We start from the raw sequence: 17,877 nt of genomic DNA on the forward strand, positions 1-17,877 counted from the left end.
ACGATGGAGTGGCGGAGCTCCCTCTTCCCTGGGTCCCTCGCACGATGCTGATGTTGTCTTGAGCGTGCTTGGCACACTTAAGATGCAGCCGTAGTGTCGTCGCTCTCTGGTAGTCGACCCCACAGTATACACATATTGTCATGCATTTGGCGATGGTTAGTTCCACATCGCGTGTGGGCCAGTCGTCGTACAGGTGCTGGTGTGTCGGGCACCTGCACCCCTTGAACGTCCTCCCTGCCGCTATGTATGGGTCAGTCGCTAGCGAAGTAAGTGGTGACAATTCAGCATGTGCCGTGTCCGGTATCCACACGTCCTCGTTGTCGTTGAATATGTTGTCGAGCCAGGCACCGGTGTCCTGCATTTCAAACGCCTCGTTCGGGGCGTCCATCCGCTGCGTGGATAGTCGAGCTGCGTTGCCCTGGGATGCTTGAACTAGGGCAAAATCCTCCTCTGTTTGCCTGAGTCGTGGGTCGATTGGCAGATCTGGCTGTTGTTGTGCGGGCTCTTGCTGTGTCGCTGGCGTTGTCCACTCCTCTCCGCCGGCTGGAATTTCCGGCGTTTGTGTCGCAATGACTTCGTGAGGTCCCTGGGCTGCCTCGGGCGCTCCTGTCAACGCAGTTGCCTGCCCTGTAATGGGAGATAAGAGTGCCTGACGCTCAGTTTGCGCGGTCACGGTCTCAGTGGATTCGCCTGACCCCTGGTCGTCGCTTGAGCCGGAATGGGTGAAGCCGGGCAAGGATCTCTCGGTTGAGCGGCCTCCCGGACGGTGCTGCTGCTGGTTGTGTTGTCTGTTCTCGGTCGCGTGGTGTTCGCTTTGGCAGGGACATGCCAATAGATGCTCCGGATCTGCTTGGCTTGTTCCACTCTCTCTAAGTCCTTCTTTCTGGCTGGGCAGGCATTGCTCCATGCGGTGTGGGCACCTTTGCACACCGTACAGCGCGGTACAAACCCTTCCAGTCCCTTCTGTTTACAGTGTCTGGACTCGTGTAGCTCCGCACAATAGCCGCATGTCTGGGATGCGTTACATTGAGTGGCGATATGACCATAATGGTAGCAACGGAAGCACTGTTCCACCCTGCAGGCGCGGTCGTAGAGTTGGCATTGGTGGATGTGGCCATCCCATGCCATGCCAGCGTAAATGATGGCGTTGGCCATTTCTGGGTCGGTGAATTCGACGACGATCGAGGACGCCCGTTTGAGGCTGGCTTCCTTGGTCAGCCACCCCACGTAGCTGATCTCGGCGCAAGAGATCACTGCGTAGTTGTCTGCCAGCATGTGTTGGATGGTGGCTTTCTGATCTTTGATGCTGATCGAATTGGTCGGGATGCCGTGGACAATGACACCGTAGGTCGGCATGATGAGTTCAGCTTGCTCCCCTAGACCTTTCAGCCAGCCTTTGTGCTCTTTGAGTTGTCTGGCTTCCGTGGTCGTGCTGGTGAATATCTGGATATCTCCGCTTTTGAGCTGGTACGCCGCTACCACATTAACCGAGTTGGAGGGGGTGTTCTGCCGTATTGAGGCTTGTACTTGTTGTCGTGTCCAAGCAACTGGATGGCTTCGGTACCGTTGAACAAAACTCTGGTCCTTCAGCCTGACCGTGACAACCCGATCTCTGTATGCGGTGACTGGGGCCGAGGTCTTGTAGGCGTGTGGGCTTTGTTGGATTGGTGGTGGCGGTGGCGGCAACATGGCGCCTTTGGCCTGTGCCGCAACCTGCGCCCATGATGGCGTAGCAGTCTTGCCGCCGGTGAAGTTCGCAATGTTCAATGGTGTGGTGCCGAGTCCTACGGAGCCTTTAACGACGGTGATGTCTCTTCGAATGACCTCAATCCCCTTAGCCGCATCTTGAATCTGCTGGAGAACGGCGCTCATCGACGGCTGCTGAAGCACCTTCCTGATGAGCGCCACGGTGGATGCAATGTACGGTTGAACTACATTCCAGGGTATTTGATTGGCCCTGCCCTTATCCGCGGCCTGCAATTGGTGACTTGCTTCTCTAAGGTATGTGGCATGCTCGTTGATGTTTTCGGGACCATTGTTTACCTGCGGCCATCTCGGTGCCATTACCACGAAATCACGCGTTTTGGACGCGTCACTCGTGATACTGGCCTAAGATAAAGTAGGTTGACGAAGAGAACTAGAGTAATTTACGCGTTTTCAAAAATTTGTTCTGAGCTGTGGGTGGTGTTTTCATGAATATAAGCTATATTCGTATTCATTTATTCATTTCGGAGCTCTAGTGATCGGTATGCACAAAACGGATGGCAGTGATTGTGAACGAAGTTGACTATGTAGCAAAGCTACAAAATGACCGCGTGTATATATCTCCGTGCTCCTACGTCACCAGTAGAGCTCAGTGCTACCCAATCTGATCACAGCTAATTTTTACTGATGCAACTGACCTTGTCACGTGGTGACCCTTCTGGTTGACTCGGCTTTCACACCCGCATTGAATATCACGTAATTACTATCTTCAGTCCTGCATTCGAATATCGAGGTACCAAGATCAGAAATATGGGAATGAAGTTGGTGGTTTTCTTCCAGGGCATTGTACCAGCGGTGACGGAGTGACCAGGGCTGTCAAGGTAACATGTGCCGCAAAAGGCTTCAGAATGCGCGTGGTTGGAAGGACTTCTAGCCACATTGAAGATGTGCTGTTGAATATTGTTCCAGGCTTGCGAGAGCTATGGTATCGTTCGATGATATTTATTAAGGTGGTTGGGCTGGTGCTACCGACGACTGGATTCGCTTTCGAGCCTGGAAGTTGCAGCCGCAAGAGACACGAATGCTGTCTTCAGCTCTCAGAATCCTACCTGACCATTCGATAGGACCACCATTTGCACGATGTGAACGAGTTCTTCAGCAGTCCTGTAGACGTGCTTCGCGTGTAGCATCTGACTCTCGGACACCCTATAACCACTAAAGAAGTTTTCTTTCATGAAGACCAAAAATTCGCCGAGGATCTTTAGATCTGCTTTGGCTGTGTGACTCGACGGATCTAGAAGGATGTTGCACATGAGGATCAGCATAGCTGACAACGGGTAGAATAGAATTACCCTAGAGAAATGAGGCAGGGAATCAGCAGTAGTTCCAGTACAACAGCCAAGGACGGGAGGATTGAGAGTTTGACAAAGCCCATAGCATCGATACCGAGCCGTCTAACTTATGGCTGACGGACTGCAGAGCCTCGGATGCTTACCAGAAGAGATGTAGCATGAGAATTTGCACTCTAGAAAACAAAGAGCAAAGCATCGAGCGACTGGCGTGCAGAGCAACTCCAATGCTGGACATCAAGCCGTCGACAAGTCGAGCATTGTGAGTCCAGTTTGAGCAGCGACTGATCGCCTGGTGAATCGTGGTCATGCAGTGGTAATACTCAAGTGAGATTAAAAAAGCTGGAATTTCCACTCTGGTGGACTTTGAGCCGTTTGCGAGGCTTTCTGGGAACGAAAGGCTTGGTCGACAACCTCCACTTCTCCAGCATATCATCAAGGATTCGGATATTTTCCAGAATTTCCGCGTCGGAAGCTTTCATAGAATGCGGCGAGTAGAGTATTTCGTAGGTTTTGGACTTGATAATGCTCAGCCGTAAGTCGCCTGGAAAACGCCAACCAATCGTGAGATTTGGCGAGATTTGCTTTAGGTAATGAAGTGGCAGTGTTAGATCGCAGGAGGAGTCATTCAGGCATGGCGGCCGGCCTGTACGAAATGTGATGTCCATGTCTAGCGTGTAGCAAACCCAGAAAAGCTCACGCAGATGGAGAGTTGTTCGAATTTCGAGGGAAGGGGAATCGTCAGGAAGTCCATCAACCTCTCGACCCGGATAGAGGTTTGCACCCAACATGAAAATGAATCGGGACAAAAGCGACAGTAAGATATCGGCCATATGGATGTCTCCACAGCTGAATCGATGTACTACCTAATAGGAGGGGGTTCGTTAGCACGTGTGGAGAGAGTCCCGCAGCATATCTTCAGCTGTAATAGCGAATTGCAGCTGTGTATGGACTGGAGAGGAGGCTAGTAACGGCGGTCGTAGAAAGATTGGGCCACTTACCATCATCACGAGGGCATCAACAGTCTCAATGCTCGGCCGTGCCTCCAACAGACCAGGTATGAGCGATTGACCAGCGATGTCGCAGCCCTCGATATGCGGAGAGGTCGAAGGGTTTTCTCCTCGGTCGCTCACTAGTGATCCAAGGGCAAGAAATGCAAAGACACATGCTTTCGCCGGTAAAGCTGCGCTTGATTCCGGATGGCTGTCTTTGTACGCCTCTTCAACAGTCCTGGCAAACAATACCGGATCAATGAGTGGTAGATAGCTGGAAAATTGAGACTGTTGATAAAGTGCGAGGCGAGTTTCGAGAACGTTGCGGGGTGGCAACTCCCTCCTCGCTCCCTGCCGCAGGGTTTCGGCGTTGAATACATGGTGCTGACTGGACCAAAGAGGCTCAGGCGCCTTATGATCTGCATCCTCCGAGTTAACAGTCTCCCTACGAAATCCAACCCATGTTTGGCCCTTGTGCGATAAGAACGGTACGCCATGGAAGAGGTTGATATCACCGAGGTTGTAGGCAGACAGTGATAAATACCCAATGTTTGCCGTCTGAGGCGGTGACGAGTTGTTATCATTTGAACTCTGCTTTGCCGAGTGGGAAGTTGGGTTCGACTTTGTCATGTTCTGCTTGACTGGTCCTTGGTGACAGTGAGCGACGCTGAACATTCCGGAGGATGGCGAATTACTTACTAGCCCCCTTTTGGAGACTTTCCGACAGGATTAATTCCATACGCTCCAGTCGCCGTATGAGATTGGATTCCCTCAACTTGCTTTTACGGCCAGAAGTTGAGGATTAGCCTCGTTTCGACGGTTATATCGGTTTACGGGATGAATCTGCTCACCTTGCTCGATTCTGCCTTTGTCTCGAGCTGTATGCTCGGGTAAAGGTACAAGACTTTCCATGATGGCGACACCAGTCACATTGAGGCGTCGCATTATCACATTTAATCTATAAAAAGTCAGTAACTCGAAATTTGGTGGCCATTACCGTAATATGCTTGTGTTGGAGGAAGTGTTTGCCTTTCTACGATGGCATGCATCACATGCATGCCGTGCTGGAACACTTCGATTGCCACTTTCAGCAGAAGCTGAAGTCGAGTGAAACATGTCTGCAGTCTCAGTACAATTTCGCGAACATCGGAGAAAAGCAGTAAACGCTATCCCCTGACCGAGCTTGTGCTCAAAAGCCTTCGATGAAGGGAACTTTAACGGTAGGTTGGTCTTCGCTATCTGCCGCCGATGCTTTGAATCGTTTCCAGTAACACCACAGACGCATGAAACTTGCCTAGCTCTGCATCACTGCGTTTCTTTGTGGTTTATTATCCTCTGAAATGGCAACAAGATATTTTTGGGCCTTTAAGGTGGGCCAGGGAATAATTGCATCTCAACTTAAGTTCCGCGGGAAGGGCAGTCTTCCTCGACTTCTGGTAAACTTTCCTTTCAACAGGGGAGACTGATTTATGCCAACCTCGGATACGGTTGGCCCATGCGTTTCGGGCAAGGCTACTTAGAGTTCCCGCTGAGTCAGCGAACAGTTGACCCATGAGGGTAAAGCCCCCAAGCCTACAAGTGATTGACGACCGAAACTTCCATACATTGTACAGTACAATTGGACAGCGGCGATTAGTCTCCAGGCGTCAATGCTTGTCACAGTCTTGTGAGCCACATGGGCTTTGGAGTGCAATGTGCGACGAGGGAGAACCATGGCCCAACAAAGGAAGTCAAGTCACAGTCTCAAGTCGCCTCTATGCTTTGGACTCGCTCTGTTTGTGAGGCCAAACCTGTCGTACTGTGTGTTGTGTATCTGAGTTGTTTCATTGCCGCGGTTGATCTTTTGTTGATACTACGCAATGCTGGACTGAAATATCCTCTCATCACAAGACTAGCTAATGGCGAGCACAGTTTCTCGGCTGTAAGTAAGCCATATGTTTGGACTCGTTGGCTTTTTGCACTAGTCATTCTTGACCAAAGAAACAGTTTGACCAAGTAATCGTGCACTATCAGCCCAGAAAGCTGTAGCGGCGACTGACGCAGGCTTCATGGTGACAGAGTATGGCAGCATTTTATTCTCCTAATCTGGTACGATTGTAAGTCTGGAGGTTACCCATCGAAGGACCTAGGGACGATTTGCCGGGGTTGGAAGTCAACATTGACTTCCCTCGGGACACAAGCCTTGGGAAAGCGCACCTGGGATGCAATATAGACTGCACAGTTACGGCAATTGCAGTCATTCTAGAGAGTACTTTTAGGAAAGAAGTGACGAGACTTCCGGTCGACACTCACAACCCTTCTAGGACGATGGATTCAGTTTCATCATGCATGATGTTCATCATGCATGATGGGATTGAATCATCCTCCTACCAGCTCGATGATTCGAGGGACGTATCTGAAGACTGTCAACCAGGCCGCGTCTAGACCGATTGTAAAGAGTTGAAATTTGGTCTGCCTCAATGTGGTCACTGCTTCGCACGAAGAGGTAGTCGGTCGGCCTTCCATCTCCGACAGACGTACAATCTGACCATGATCATGAAGAGGAGAACAAAGATAGAACAAAAACATAACCTGTCAACATATAATCCACCATCACGAAGTCATTTCCTATGTTCTCTTGGTTGTTGTCTTTGGCTGTAGCAAAGCTTGTGATACAGCGGCTCAAAAGTTGTTTTGGTGGACCTGTTGCCTAACTAAAAACACGGACCAGCTGGAGATAAGTCTTTGACTATCATGTCTTTGTATTGTCAAGTCGGAAGCATAGAGAGAGCAGGTGAGTAGAGCATTTACGAGCATGCCTACACAGGACGAGTTGCTAGGGCGCCCCAGCGATGATTAGGACGATTAGGAGGGTTGGCGAATATGAGCAATCCAGGCAGTGCTCAGAATTAACCCAACCCTCTTGAGTGCTTGTTCGACAACTTATCAAGAGGACGCTGATGAGCGCCTAACCCAAGCACTGAAGGCGAAACCTAAAGACTCGCGTTGCGACGGAAATTTTGTGAACACCTCCGTACGGTCCGCCAGTGATCCCGAGATCCGTGAGGCGCGTTCCTGGAGCACTGTAGCCACTGAATCTCACAATTTTGGCCATGAATTGCCGTGTAATGTGCCGCTCAAGATACGTAGGGGAGAACTTTGTTAAAATAGACGCACGGAATCGCTAATTTAGAAAACCGAACCGAAACATCCCCACTTGCGACGTCACCAATAGAAGTACTATACCTGAGGGCCGGCCTAAACAGAGGAAATGAGACGGACCCATTGAGAGACTTTAAAATCAGGCTCTCGCAATAGCCGGATAACGAGATCTCTACAAAAGGGGCGCCTTTCCACGTGTTCTTCTACAAATTCAGCAACCCTCGTTGTAGCTCCGAATCCGAACCAGGCTTCACCCTGGCGTGAGATAGCGTGCAAGACCGGAACTGGGAACTGAGAGTGACACTCGCGGTGCTTATCATGGATTCAGTAACGAGGGAAGAAATTGCTCGTCAGAGCGCTCAGCTCGATAGAACCAACTCACACTACTCGAGGGCATCCCAGGTATCGCATCGTCGGTCGACTTCGGACACGATTGGTCAAGCCCTATGGCGAATGTTGTCCCACGAGTCGACTTGGTCTCAACGCGCTGAAAGGGAGATGTACGACACCGAGGCCCAAGAAGACCAGGAACCCTTTGCTCAAAATGCAGAGCAATGGGCTCTGGCCGAACAGTTCAAACTCGCCCACGGGCAGGAGAACGATAAAGAAGAGGCCGACCGGGCGCTGGGTGTGACCTGGCAGCATTTGACCGTCCGCGGGCTCGGTATGGACGCGGCCGTCCATGAGAATGCGTTGTCACAGTTTAATATCCCTCAAAAAATAAGAGACAGCCGTGCTCCACAGTCCCTGCGCACCATCCTGGATGACTCTCACGGTTGTGTGAAGCCAGGGGAGATGTTGTTGGTGCTCGGTCGGCCCGGCGCTGGATGCACAACGCTGCTCAAGATGCTGGCAAACAAAAGAGGTGGGTACAGGGAGGTCAAAGGCAACGTCCGCTTTGGCTCGATGACACCAGCTGAGGCGGCCAAATACCGGGCGCAAATTGTCATCAACACAGAAGAGGAGATATTCTTCCCTTCTCTCACTGTCTCGCAGACGATGGACTTTGCCACCCGGATGAAGGTCTCGGCCAACCGTCCGGATAAATTGCGAAGCCCAGAAGCTTATCAGCAATACTTCAAAGATTTCTTACTGGCCTCGATGGGCATCGAGCACACGAACGACACCAAAGTCGGGAACGAGTACATCCGAGGTGTTTCAGGCGGCGAGCGAAAAAGGATATCGATCATCGAGTGTCTGGCGAGCCGAGCCAGTGTATTTTGTTGGGACAACAGCACCCGTGGGCTCGATGCATCCACGGCACTCGAATGGACGAAAGCCGTCCGGGCCATGACTGACATCCTGAAATTGACCACAATCGCTACGCTGTACCAGGCAGGCAATGGAATCTACAACTTGTTTGACAAGGTCCTCGTGCTTGATGAAGGCAAGCAGATCTATTACGGACCCACGAAGGAGGCACGGCCTTTCATGGAGAAGCTCGGCTTCATTTGTGACAACGGGGCCAACGTGGCCGACTTTCTCACCGGCGTGACGGTCCCCACTGAACGCGCCGTGCGAGAAGAATGCCGGATGACCTTCCCAAAAGATGCTACCAGCCTCCGTGATATCTACCTTCAGTCCGAAATCAATCGCCAAATGAGTCTTGAGTACGATTTTCCCGACACCGAGACCACTCAAGTCGCAACCACAAAATTCAAGGAAAGCGTGACGAACGAGAAGGCCAAGGAGCAGCCGAAGAGTTCGCCATTTACCGTACCCTTCAAGATCCAGACCAGAAACGCAATCATTCGCCAATACCAAATCATATGGGGTGACAAGGCCACCTTTGCGGTCAAGAACATGACCATCCTGATTCTGGGCCTTGTCACCGGGAGTCTCTTCTACGATGCGCCGGACACTTCGGCGGGCCTGTTCTCGAAAGGAGGTGCCCTCTTCATCTCCATCCTCGCCTTCGGTCTGATGGCCATGTCCGAAGTGACGGACAGTTTTTCTGGTCGAGCTGTACTCGCCAAGCACAAAGATTTTGCCTTTTACCACCCTGCAGCTTTCTGCATCGCCCAGATTTCGGCCGACATCCCCGTAATTCTGTGTCAGATTACTGTCTGGTCGCTCATCATTTACTTCATGGTGGGCTTACAGATGTCAGCCGGGTCATTCTTCACGTTTTGGATTGTTTTATTCGCCGTGTCCATGTGCATGACAGCCATGTTTCGACTGGTGGGAGCTTCTTTCAGTAATTTCGACGATGCATCAAAGGTCTCCGGCTTTCTGGTCGGGGCATTGATCATGTATTCCGGCTACATGATTCCCAAAGGTGGAATGTATGATTGGTTCGTCTGGATCTACTGGATAGACCCCTTGGCATACGCATTCTCCGCTTTGATGGGCAATGAGTTCAAAGGCCGTGTCATCGCATGCGTCCGAAACAATCTGATCCCGTCGGGCCCGGGCTACACCAACAGCGCTTTTGCGGCCTGTGCAGGGATCGGTGGTGCGTCGGTTGGAGCGACGTCCGTGACGGGTGAACAGTACCTGAGGTCGCTGTCCTATTCCAGCTCGAACGTCTGGAGGAACTTTGGTATTCTTTGGGCGTGGTGGGCTCTTTTTGCGGGTCTGACCATCTTTTTCACCACCCGATGGCACAACACAGCGATGGGTGGAGGTGTCCTTTTGATCCCCCGTGAACGCCTCCAGCAGAAAAGAATTCTCAGCCCACAAGACGAAGAGTCTCAGTCGAGAGAAAAGAGCTCCAACGTCGACAGCTCTGCCAGCGAGGTGGACAAGAACAACGGTGGTCTCGACTTGGTCCGAAACACCTCGATCTTCACCTGGAAGAATCTCTCCTACACAGTGAAAACGCCCTCTGGCGATCGGCTCCTTCTGGATGGCGTCCAAGGGTGGGTGAAACCGGGCATGCTGGGCGCATTGATGGGCTCGTCGGGGGCGGGCAAGACGACCCTCATGGACGTGCTCGCCCAGCGCAAGACGGATGGCACCATCCGCGGTTCCATCCTGGTCGATGGCCGTCCTCTCCCGATCTCGTTCCAGCGCTCTGCGGGATACTGTGAGCAGCTGGATGTGCACGAGCCGTATGCGACCGTGAGAGAAGCACTGGAATTCTCCGCTCTTCTCCGCCAAAGTCGTGACACCCCTGAGGTGGAGAAATTGAAGTATGTGGATACCGTCATCGACTTGCTCGAACTGCATGATTTGGAGAACTCCCTCATCGGTCGCCCTGGTGCCGGTCTGAGTGTCGAGCAAAGAAAACGGGTGACCATTGGCGTCGAACTGGTGGCTAAGCCGAGCACCCTCATCTTCCTCGACGAGCCCACATCAGGCCTGGATGGACAAGCAGCCTTCAATACTCTCCGTTTCCTGAAAAAACTGGCCGCCGCCGGACAAGCTGTGCTGTGCACTATTCACCAACCGAGCGCCCAGCTCTTTGCTCAGTTCGACACGTTGTTACTGTTGGCCAAGGGCGGCAAAACGGTCTATTTTGGCGACATCGGCGAGAATGGAAAGACGATTCGGGATTATTTTGGTCGCAATGGCGCCCCTTGTCCACCGGATGCCAATCCTGCCGAGCACATGATCGACGTCGTCTCCGGTCACCTGTCCAGGGGCCACGATTGGAACGAGGTCTGGCTCGCGTCTCCTGAATGTCAAGCCGTCACTCGCGAGCTCGATGCCATGATCGAGGATGCAGCCTCCAAGCCGCCCGCCACCGTCGTCGACGATAGTGAATTCGCCACGACTTTGTGGACGCAAACCAAGCTTGTCACCCACCGAATGAATCTCGCTCTCTTCCGCAATCTGGAGTACGTCAACAACAAGATCGCGCTGCATGTAGGGTCTGCGCTGTTCAACGGCTTCTCGTTCTGGATGATTGGCAATTCGGTCAATGACCTACAGCTGGCCTTGTTTTCTAATTTCAACTTCATCTTCGTTGCGCCCGGCGTCATCGCGCAGCTGCAACCTTTGTTCATTTCTCGCCGTGACATATACGACGCCCGGGAGAAGAAATCCAAAATGTACAGCTGGATCGCGTTCGTCACCGGCCTCATCGTCTCCGAGATCCCGTACCTGATCATCTGCGCGGTGTTCTACTTTGTCTGCTTCTACTATACCGTCGGCTTCCCCTCGGACGCTGATAAGGCTGGTGCCGTCTTCTTCGTCATGCTCGTCTACGAGTTCATCTACACGGGGATGGGGCAATTCGTCGCCGCGTATGCTCCGAACGCGGTGGCGGCATCCTTGATCAATCCATTCCTGATCTCCATGCTGACCTCCTTCTGCGGCGTCCTCATGCCATACAACCAGATCCAAACATTTTGGCGCTACTGGATGTACTATCTGAACCCCTTCACGTTCCTGATGGGCTCCCTGCTCACCTTCACCATCTTCGACAAGCCCGTCCACTGTTCCGAACGCGAGTTCGCCGTGTTCGACACGCCCAATGCCAATCAGACCTGCGCTGACTATCTCGCCGACTACCGACTGGGCATGGGGTCCCGGATGAATTTGACCAATCCGGAAGCAACGTCCGGTTGCCGTGTCTGTCAATATACGCGTGGCAGTGACTACTTGGATACGCTAAACATCAAAAACTACTACTACGGCTGGCAGGACGCCGGCATCTGCGTCATCTACGCCTTCAGCAGCTACATCCTTGTCTACGTCTGCATGAAACTACGGACCAAAACCAGCAAGAAAGCTGAGTGAAGCAATTTGAGACGAAACAAACAAGACAACCTTGATCCTAGGTTCGCGGGAACTTCCCCGCTGAGTTGGGCGGCTGATACCGCCGCTTTCGTAGGCGGATTTCCTCCATGCCAAGAAGGCTGAACATAGGTCGCTCTTTCCAACCCATATCGACTCCACCACCCATACAACTTTCCCGAGCATCATTGACGAACTTGGAACTTGCTGAAAATGGTACCCTCAAGAAGCGGCAGGCGGACTCGATAGAAGAAAATTTTGGGGGTGTACAAACATGGATAATATCGACCTGCGTTCTCAAGTCAATTCAAAGTGTAATTAACATTCGGTCTCGTGGAGGAAGGCGTAATAGAGCGAAGGTTTTGCTCATCCAGAGCTGGGGACTTCAAGACCGAAGTTGAGGCCCTATAGCATCCTCGAAGTTAAATCTACGCTCAAACACCCTAGCCCACTTTTTCTCACACAATCATTACATGCACCAGATTCACCGCCGATTAAGGTTGAACATCTCTAGTCGCTGGCGCTTGCCGGCGACGACACCTCGGTTGCCCTGTCATCGTCGAGTAGAGTAGAGATCAAATTGTTGTGCCTAAGGTAGATGTATTGGATATCACTGCCTTCCACCGCCACCGCCACCACCCTATAGTTAGGCCAGGTATGCGACAGTTTAGAAAGACATTCGGCCAGGCAAGGTATCAGGAGCGGCGTGTAGAATAGGCAAAGTGATAACACAATAAAAATAGGTCTTCCTATCTAATTACTCTAGTCACAGAACTCAAAGCATAAGAAAGAGAAGTGTTACGTTTCGCTCCACCTAGGGTGTCGCTTCACGTAGGGTTTCTTGGCAAGTGGGAAGTATAGGTGGGACGAGGTCCCGAAGAGTAGAGCTCCGAAATGAATAAATGAATACGAATATAGCTTATTTCGCTGTTGAAGCAAGTGATAGTATCGTTTATTGTTAAAGATTATCCTTTTTTCTTCCTGTGGAAGCGGGATGACTTATCTTATATACTCTGTACACAAGCTCCTAATCCCTGTCATACCGTTTCAGCCACCGGGATCTTCAACACTCCTACTCGATGGCTATCTTCTCTAGGAGAGTGCCAGCGACTATCGATCACGGTGCTGACAGGCCCTGTTAAAATTTCAAAGGCCACTTGAACGAAAAGGAAAGGAAAAGTTGCCCGAGTGTCCGCTCTTAGCCCGGATCGACGATCAGTGAGGACTACTCGATGCCTAGCCCTTTCCGAAACCATTCAAATCTGTCTCGTGGAAGAGGCTTGGTGAGTTCATCGGGGATCTGATCTGTAGTTGGAGTATACTTCAGTTCAACTGCTCCAGAGCCGTCAACCTCCCCCTGCCACTTGCGTTGGATGTCCATGTGAGTCCATGTGCTTGGTACGTGAGTGGTACTGAGGATTCGAGGACAGCGCGATGGCTCCTTGATTGTCGCCGCAGATGATCGTTGCGGCTTTTCCTTGCCTCATGTTGAGTTCATGGAGGAGTTTTCTCAACCAGATCGCTTCCTTCGTTGCTTGTGTCTGTCCCATGAACTCAGCTTCACAGGTTGATAAGGCAACGACACTCTGGCGCTCGGATTGCCAGCTGATCGCTCCACTTCCGATGTTGAAGAGATAACCGGCGGTCGATCGTCTGGTGTCACGACAGCCAGCCCAGTCTGTATCTGTGAAACCTCTCAACATTTGGAGGTGACCCTTATATGTCAGTCGGAGAGTCCTTGTGCCCTTGAGATATCGGAGAATTCGACGAGCCAGTTTCATATGTTGTGGTCCCGGGTTGGCCAGGTACCAGCTTGCGGTCGAGACGGCGTTTGCGATGTCTCCTCGGGCTCCGAGCATGATATACATTAGAGATCCGATCATGCGTTGGCACTCGATTCTCTGCTCCGCCGGGCAGGTATATTCTGGTCTGTGGTCTGGCAGAGGTGAAGTCTCTACGGGCGTGCTGACTGGTGCGCAATCGTCCATTCCGAACTGAAGGAGAACTTGGTGGATGTAGGCTTCTTGACTCAGATAGAGTACTCGGTTCTGTCGATCTCGTCGGATGGACATACCCAGGTAGTAGCTGCACGGTCCTAGATCTGTCATTTGGAACCGGTTTCTTAGGCTCCACTTAATCCTCCTTATCTCGGCGATGCTGGGCCCAATGATCAAGAGGTCGTCGACGTATTCTGCCAGGTACACGTTGCTCCGTACAAATATTCCGAAATCCGCGTTGATAGGTTCGAAACCGAGGCTGCGTAAGAAGTTGGTCAGGGTTTGGTACCAGATACGCGGTGCTTGTTTCAGTTGGATCCCAGATCACGTGATGCTCGCTGTAGGCAGCATCGCAACTAGTGGCAACTGCCTACCAGGCAGTTGTTGCACTGGCTGTGACTATAAGTAACTTCCATACCCTCATAGATTGTTCGAATGAAACATCACACTTGTCTCCCAGTTCTGAGCTTCAAGTGTTTCAGGCCGTAGAGTGCCTTTCGAAGCTTGCAGACCCTCGGTGTGCCATCGGTCATGTGGTGAGGCTGTTCGATATAGATCTCGTGGTCGATATCGCCATACAAGAATGCGGTCTTGACGTCCATTTGTTCGATCTCGAGATCTAAAGCCGCGGCGGTTGCGAACAGAGCTTTGTAGCTCATCGGCTTCACCACGAAGGCGAATGTTTCGTTATAGTCGACGCCTTCTTCTTGTGTGAAGCCCCTCACCACCCATCGGCACTTGTGGCGGACGACTTCGCCATGGGGTCCTCATTTGAGTCGGAACACCCACTTTCCACTGAGAACACGACGTTTCTCGGGAGGATCAGCGAGCTCCCATGTTCTGTTTTGTTTCAGTGAACGAACTTCGTCCACCATTCCATTCACCCATTCAGGCCAGCTTGGATCATTCTTTGCTTGCCGAAGGGTCTTTGGCTCCAAGGGCTCCGTTTCTCTCGCTGCCATGATCAAGAAAGTCGGGATGACGTTGCTTTCAGGTACGTTGATCAATGCGAGTTCTTCCGCACTATCATCAGATATATCCTGGATAATGGCCTCCGCAGGCCGAAGCCTGAGTTCAGGATGACGTTCTAATACTTCTTGTCGCACGATGTGTTCTGGGCGATCAAGTTGGAGTTCTGGATATTGTCGCCATTCTCTTGAGATTTGATCTTGCTGAGCATCGTCTTGTTGCTGGTCGCCGCCGGGTGGTGAGTCATTCCCTCGGACATGGACTTGCCGGGCATCGGAGGATGGTCCGAAGATATCGTCACTCCGTGTGGGCGACAAGGTTCTGTCTCCTGGTTCAGCAACGGGTGGCTGCGAGTTCTCGTCACTCGATTGAGACATTTGCTCTTGCACATGATCGTTACTCCGTAGAGGCATTGTTTGTGCTTGTGGCGCCATGGACGTTTGCAGTCCAGAGGCGGGCACGGATGCGTGCCATATACTTACCGACGGTTGGTTTAGTATTCCCACCGTCTCACTCCCCCCTGCGGCAGCAGCCGTTGCCCTAGGTGAGTCGTCTTGTTTCGCTCCCACATCTTCTCTCGTCTGTGTGGAGGGAGTGTGAAGGACTTCATGAAATTCAGCGTTCAGCGTCCCAATGATTCTGCCGTCTTCCAGTAGGACACGGTAGTTCGTGTTTCCTTCGTATCCGAGCAGAAAACATGGCCTCGTTCTTGGTTCCGTCAGCTTCTTTCTTTGCTTGGGTGGGATTTAGTATTCCCCCTAGATCCGATCACTCTGAGCCGTGAAAGGTCAGGCTTGTCGCCGTACCAAGCTTGATACGGCGTCATGTTGAGCTTGGACGACGGGGATCGATTAGAAAGGAAGGCCGCTGTTCGAGCAATCTCGGGCCAGAATTTGGATGTTAGTCTGGCATGCGCCAGCGTCGGTCCAACTCGATCGGAAATTGTCTTATGGGCTCTTTCTGCCACTCCGTTCTGCTGGTGTTGGTCCACCCCGGTGACTTCAGCTTGGATGGCTCTTGAGAAGAACATGAACTTCATTTCTTCTCCCACTTGCTCCGGGATCCGGTCGAGACGTATTCGCCGACATTTCCGTTCCGGGCGTTCGTTGTGGTCGAGGAAGAAGCGGACCGACTCGATGACAAATTCGTGTCGTCGTGGGATGGGGGGAATTTCTATCCACCCCGTGAAGTCGTCGACGATGGTGAGCCAATAACGACTTCCGTCCAGGCCCTCGTCAAATGGCCCGGCCACATCGATGCGGAGGAGTTCCATGGCATATTCCCCTCTTCGGCTTCGTCCTGAGCGCTGGAAACGACGGAAGGGCTACTATCGGATGAATCCGGTGTAGGGGTGTGGGATGGAGGAGCGTAGTCACTGTCGGGCAACCCGTGCCGTTTCAGGTGATAGTTGTACGACTCGAAGAAGTGAGGGAAACGGAGACGATCAACTAGGCACCGTGGCTTCCCCTCCAGGAAGGTTGTTGGCGTGTTTGGTCGAAGGTTGTAGCGCTTTATATTGCTGTCGCCGGATATTACTTGGCGATCTCCCGTCTCACGACTTGACGAAGATGAGATGGAGGTTTCAGCGCTGCTTCCTGACTGGGAGAGTGGACAAGCAATAAGAGAATGAAGATGGCTTGGCCTCTGTTCAAGGCTTAGACACGTGGGCTGAGTGTGAGAGACGCTGCGACGGTCCCTTTTAATATTGCGAAGGGTGGCAACTGGAACAGTGACTATTGATGCTCGGCGTACACGGTCTTCGGCGGACAGGCGCCAGTAGGCTCCTAAGAGTGCACTTGATGATAGTGATGGGAAATAAGACTTCTGGATTCGTTTGAAGGGCCAGCGACGAAGGTGCCGAAGGTGCGAAAGAAGGTTAAGCTCGTCGTCCGTGCAGGAATGTAGAGATTTTCGTGCTGTTTTCCTCCGAGATGGCTGAGGTGGTGGCCTGGAATCAACTCGAGGATCCGCTGCCGGATGTGGCATCAGTGCGTCCGCCCTTATGGCAGATATTGTTGAACAATGGCGTATAACTTGGATTCCGTTCCGTTCGTTTTGGTCTGATTTGGATTCGCCACCACCGAGGATCTGCGACACTGATGGATATCTGCAACACTGTGATGCGCGTCTGTGACACTGTGATGGACATCCATGACACTGTGATACGCATTTGCAACGCTGTGATGCGCGTCTGTGACACTGTGGTGAATATCTGTGACACTGTGAGCAACGCTCAGGAGAAAGGAGTTCATCCATCTCGTTTCCCTCAGAGACTTCACGTCCTTTCTCTTTCGGCGTCTCTTCTAGAGTTCCTAAATAATGTGGATTAGCAGATCATTCAGTTGATAGAACTATCACTTGGAGCGGAAGCTTAGCTGTAGGTAATGTTCAGTTGTTTGCTGTATGCGAATCCGGGCTCATAACCTGTTGAAGCAAGTGATAGTATTGTTGGTTGTAAGGATTATCCTTTTCAGGCGGGATGACTCTCTTATATGCACAAGTTCCCCATCCTTGTCACACCGTTTCAGCCACCGGGATCTTCAACATTCATATTCATTTATTCATTTCGGAGCCCTACTGATGTGAGTGGTTCAAGTAGGCTTGTATGAGGGCATGGAATTTGTATTACAGTACCATATTGTCAGAAATGCCACGATTTCTATACTGTAAATGAACGGTGGAATGACATCGCAGGAATGGGAGATGGTAGGGTTTCTCGGCAGACATAGCTTGGTTGAACCGAGGATGTAGTCCATCACGGGGGGCCAATTTGTCGCTATTGAGGAAGGTTGGCCGAAGAGATGCATAAGCACACCTGAATGTCCGGACGTTTTCCGGGGTTTCTCTTTATTATGACCAGGAATGCCTGCGTCGAACTTATCGAGGCTATCGGACGACATAAGTTACTGGAAGTCTCCAAGGAATAGCGCAAATGAAGTCTTAATAGGAATGCGTGGCGAATACTATTTTTTACCAGCGTAGTGGATGTCGGTGGGGTGCAGGAATAGGCACTAGTCAGGGTCAAATAGGCTGAATTGACGA

The 17,877-nt window shown here is 51.7% G+C and overlaps 4 protein-coding genes across 6 annotated transcripts; 1 reads left to right on the top strand and 3 right to left on the bottom strand.

The window, feature by feature from the left end:
• Positions 1 to 77: 77 nt before the first annotated feature.
• PV06_11502 (uncharacterized protein) lies at positions 78 to 2,263 on the bottom strand (the record flags this gene model as incomplete). The annotated part of the gene is made up of 3 exons (XM_016413189.1): positions 696 to 2,263; positions 279 to 627; positions 78 to 234 (listed from the first exon to the last, which is right to left on the bottom strand). Exons 1-3 carry the CDS (start codon positions 2,062 to 2,064, stop codon positions 78 to 80), a joined length of 1,875 nt encoding a protein of 624 aa, XP_016256421.1. The 5' UTR covers positions 2,065 to 2,263.
• A 1,113-nt stretch (positions 2,264 to 3,376) lies between these two features.
• PV06_11503 (uncharacterized protein) lies at positions 3,377 to 4,675 on the bottom strand (the record flags this gene model as incomplete). The annotated part of the gene is made up of 2 exons (XM_016413190.1): positions 3,377 to 3,919; positions 4,055 to 4,675. 2 exons carry the CDS (start codon positions 4,673 to 4,675, stop codon positions 3,377 to 3,379), a joined length of 1,164 nt encoding a protein of 387 aa, XP_016256422.1.
• A 2,742-nt stretch (positions 4,676 to 7,417) lies between these two features.
• PV06_11504 (uncharacterized protein) lies at positions 7,418 to 12,357 on the top strand. The gene has a single exon (XM_016413191.1). The coding sequence runs from the start codon at positions 7,505 to 7,507 to the stop codon at positions 11,870 to 11,872; it is 4,368 nt and encodes a 1,455-aa protein (XP_016256423.1). The 5' UTR covers positions 7,418 to 7,504; the 3' UTR covers positions 11,873 to 12,357.
• A 4,965-nt stretch (positions 12,358 to 17,322) lies between these two features.
• PV06_11505 lies at positions 17,323 to 17,753 on the bottom strand. 3 transcript variants are annotated; one of them, XM_016413193.1, is made up of 2 exons: positions 17,470 to 17,753; positions 17,323 to 17,345 (listed from the first exon to the last, which is right to left on the bottom strand). In XM_016413193.1, exons 1-2 carry the CDS (start codon positions 17,733 to 17,735, stop codon positions 17,324 to 17,326), a joined length of 288 nt encoding a protein of 95 aa, XP_016256425.1. In that variant the 5' UTR covers positions 17,736 to 17,753; the 3' UTR covers position 17,323. The 3 variants fall into 3 exon arrangements, with proteins under 3 accessions (XP_016256425.1, XP_016256426.1, XP_016256424.1); XM_016413194.1 differs by lacking the exon at positions 17,323 to 17,345 and adding an exon at positions 17,358 to 17,409; XM_016413192.1 differs by lacking the exon at positions 17,323 to 17,345 and having other exon boundaries at positions 17,358 to 17,753.
• Between the last annotated feature and the right edge of the window lie 124 nt (positions 17,754 to 17,877).

This window comes from Exophiala oligosperma (assembly GCF_000835515.1).
Source record: "Exophiala oligosperma strain CBS 72588 unplaced genomic scaffold supercont1.37, whole genome shotgun sequence".
Taxonomy (NCBI): Eukaryota; Fungi; Ascomycota; class Eurotiomycetes; order Chaetothyriales; family Herpotrichiellaceae; genus Exophiala; species Exophiala oligosperma.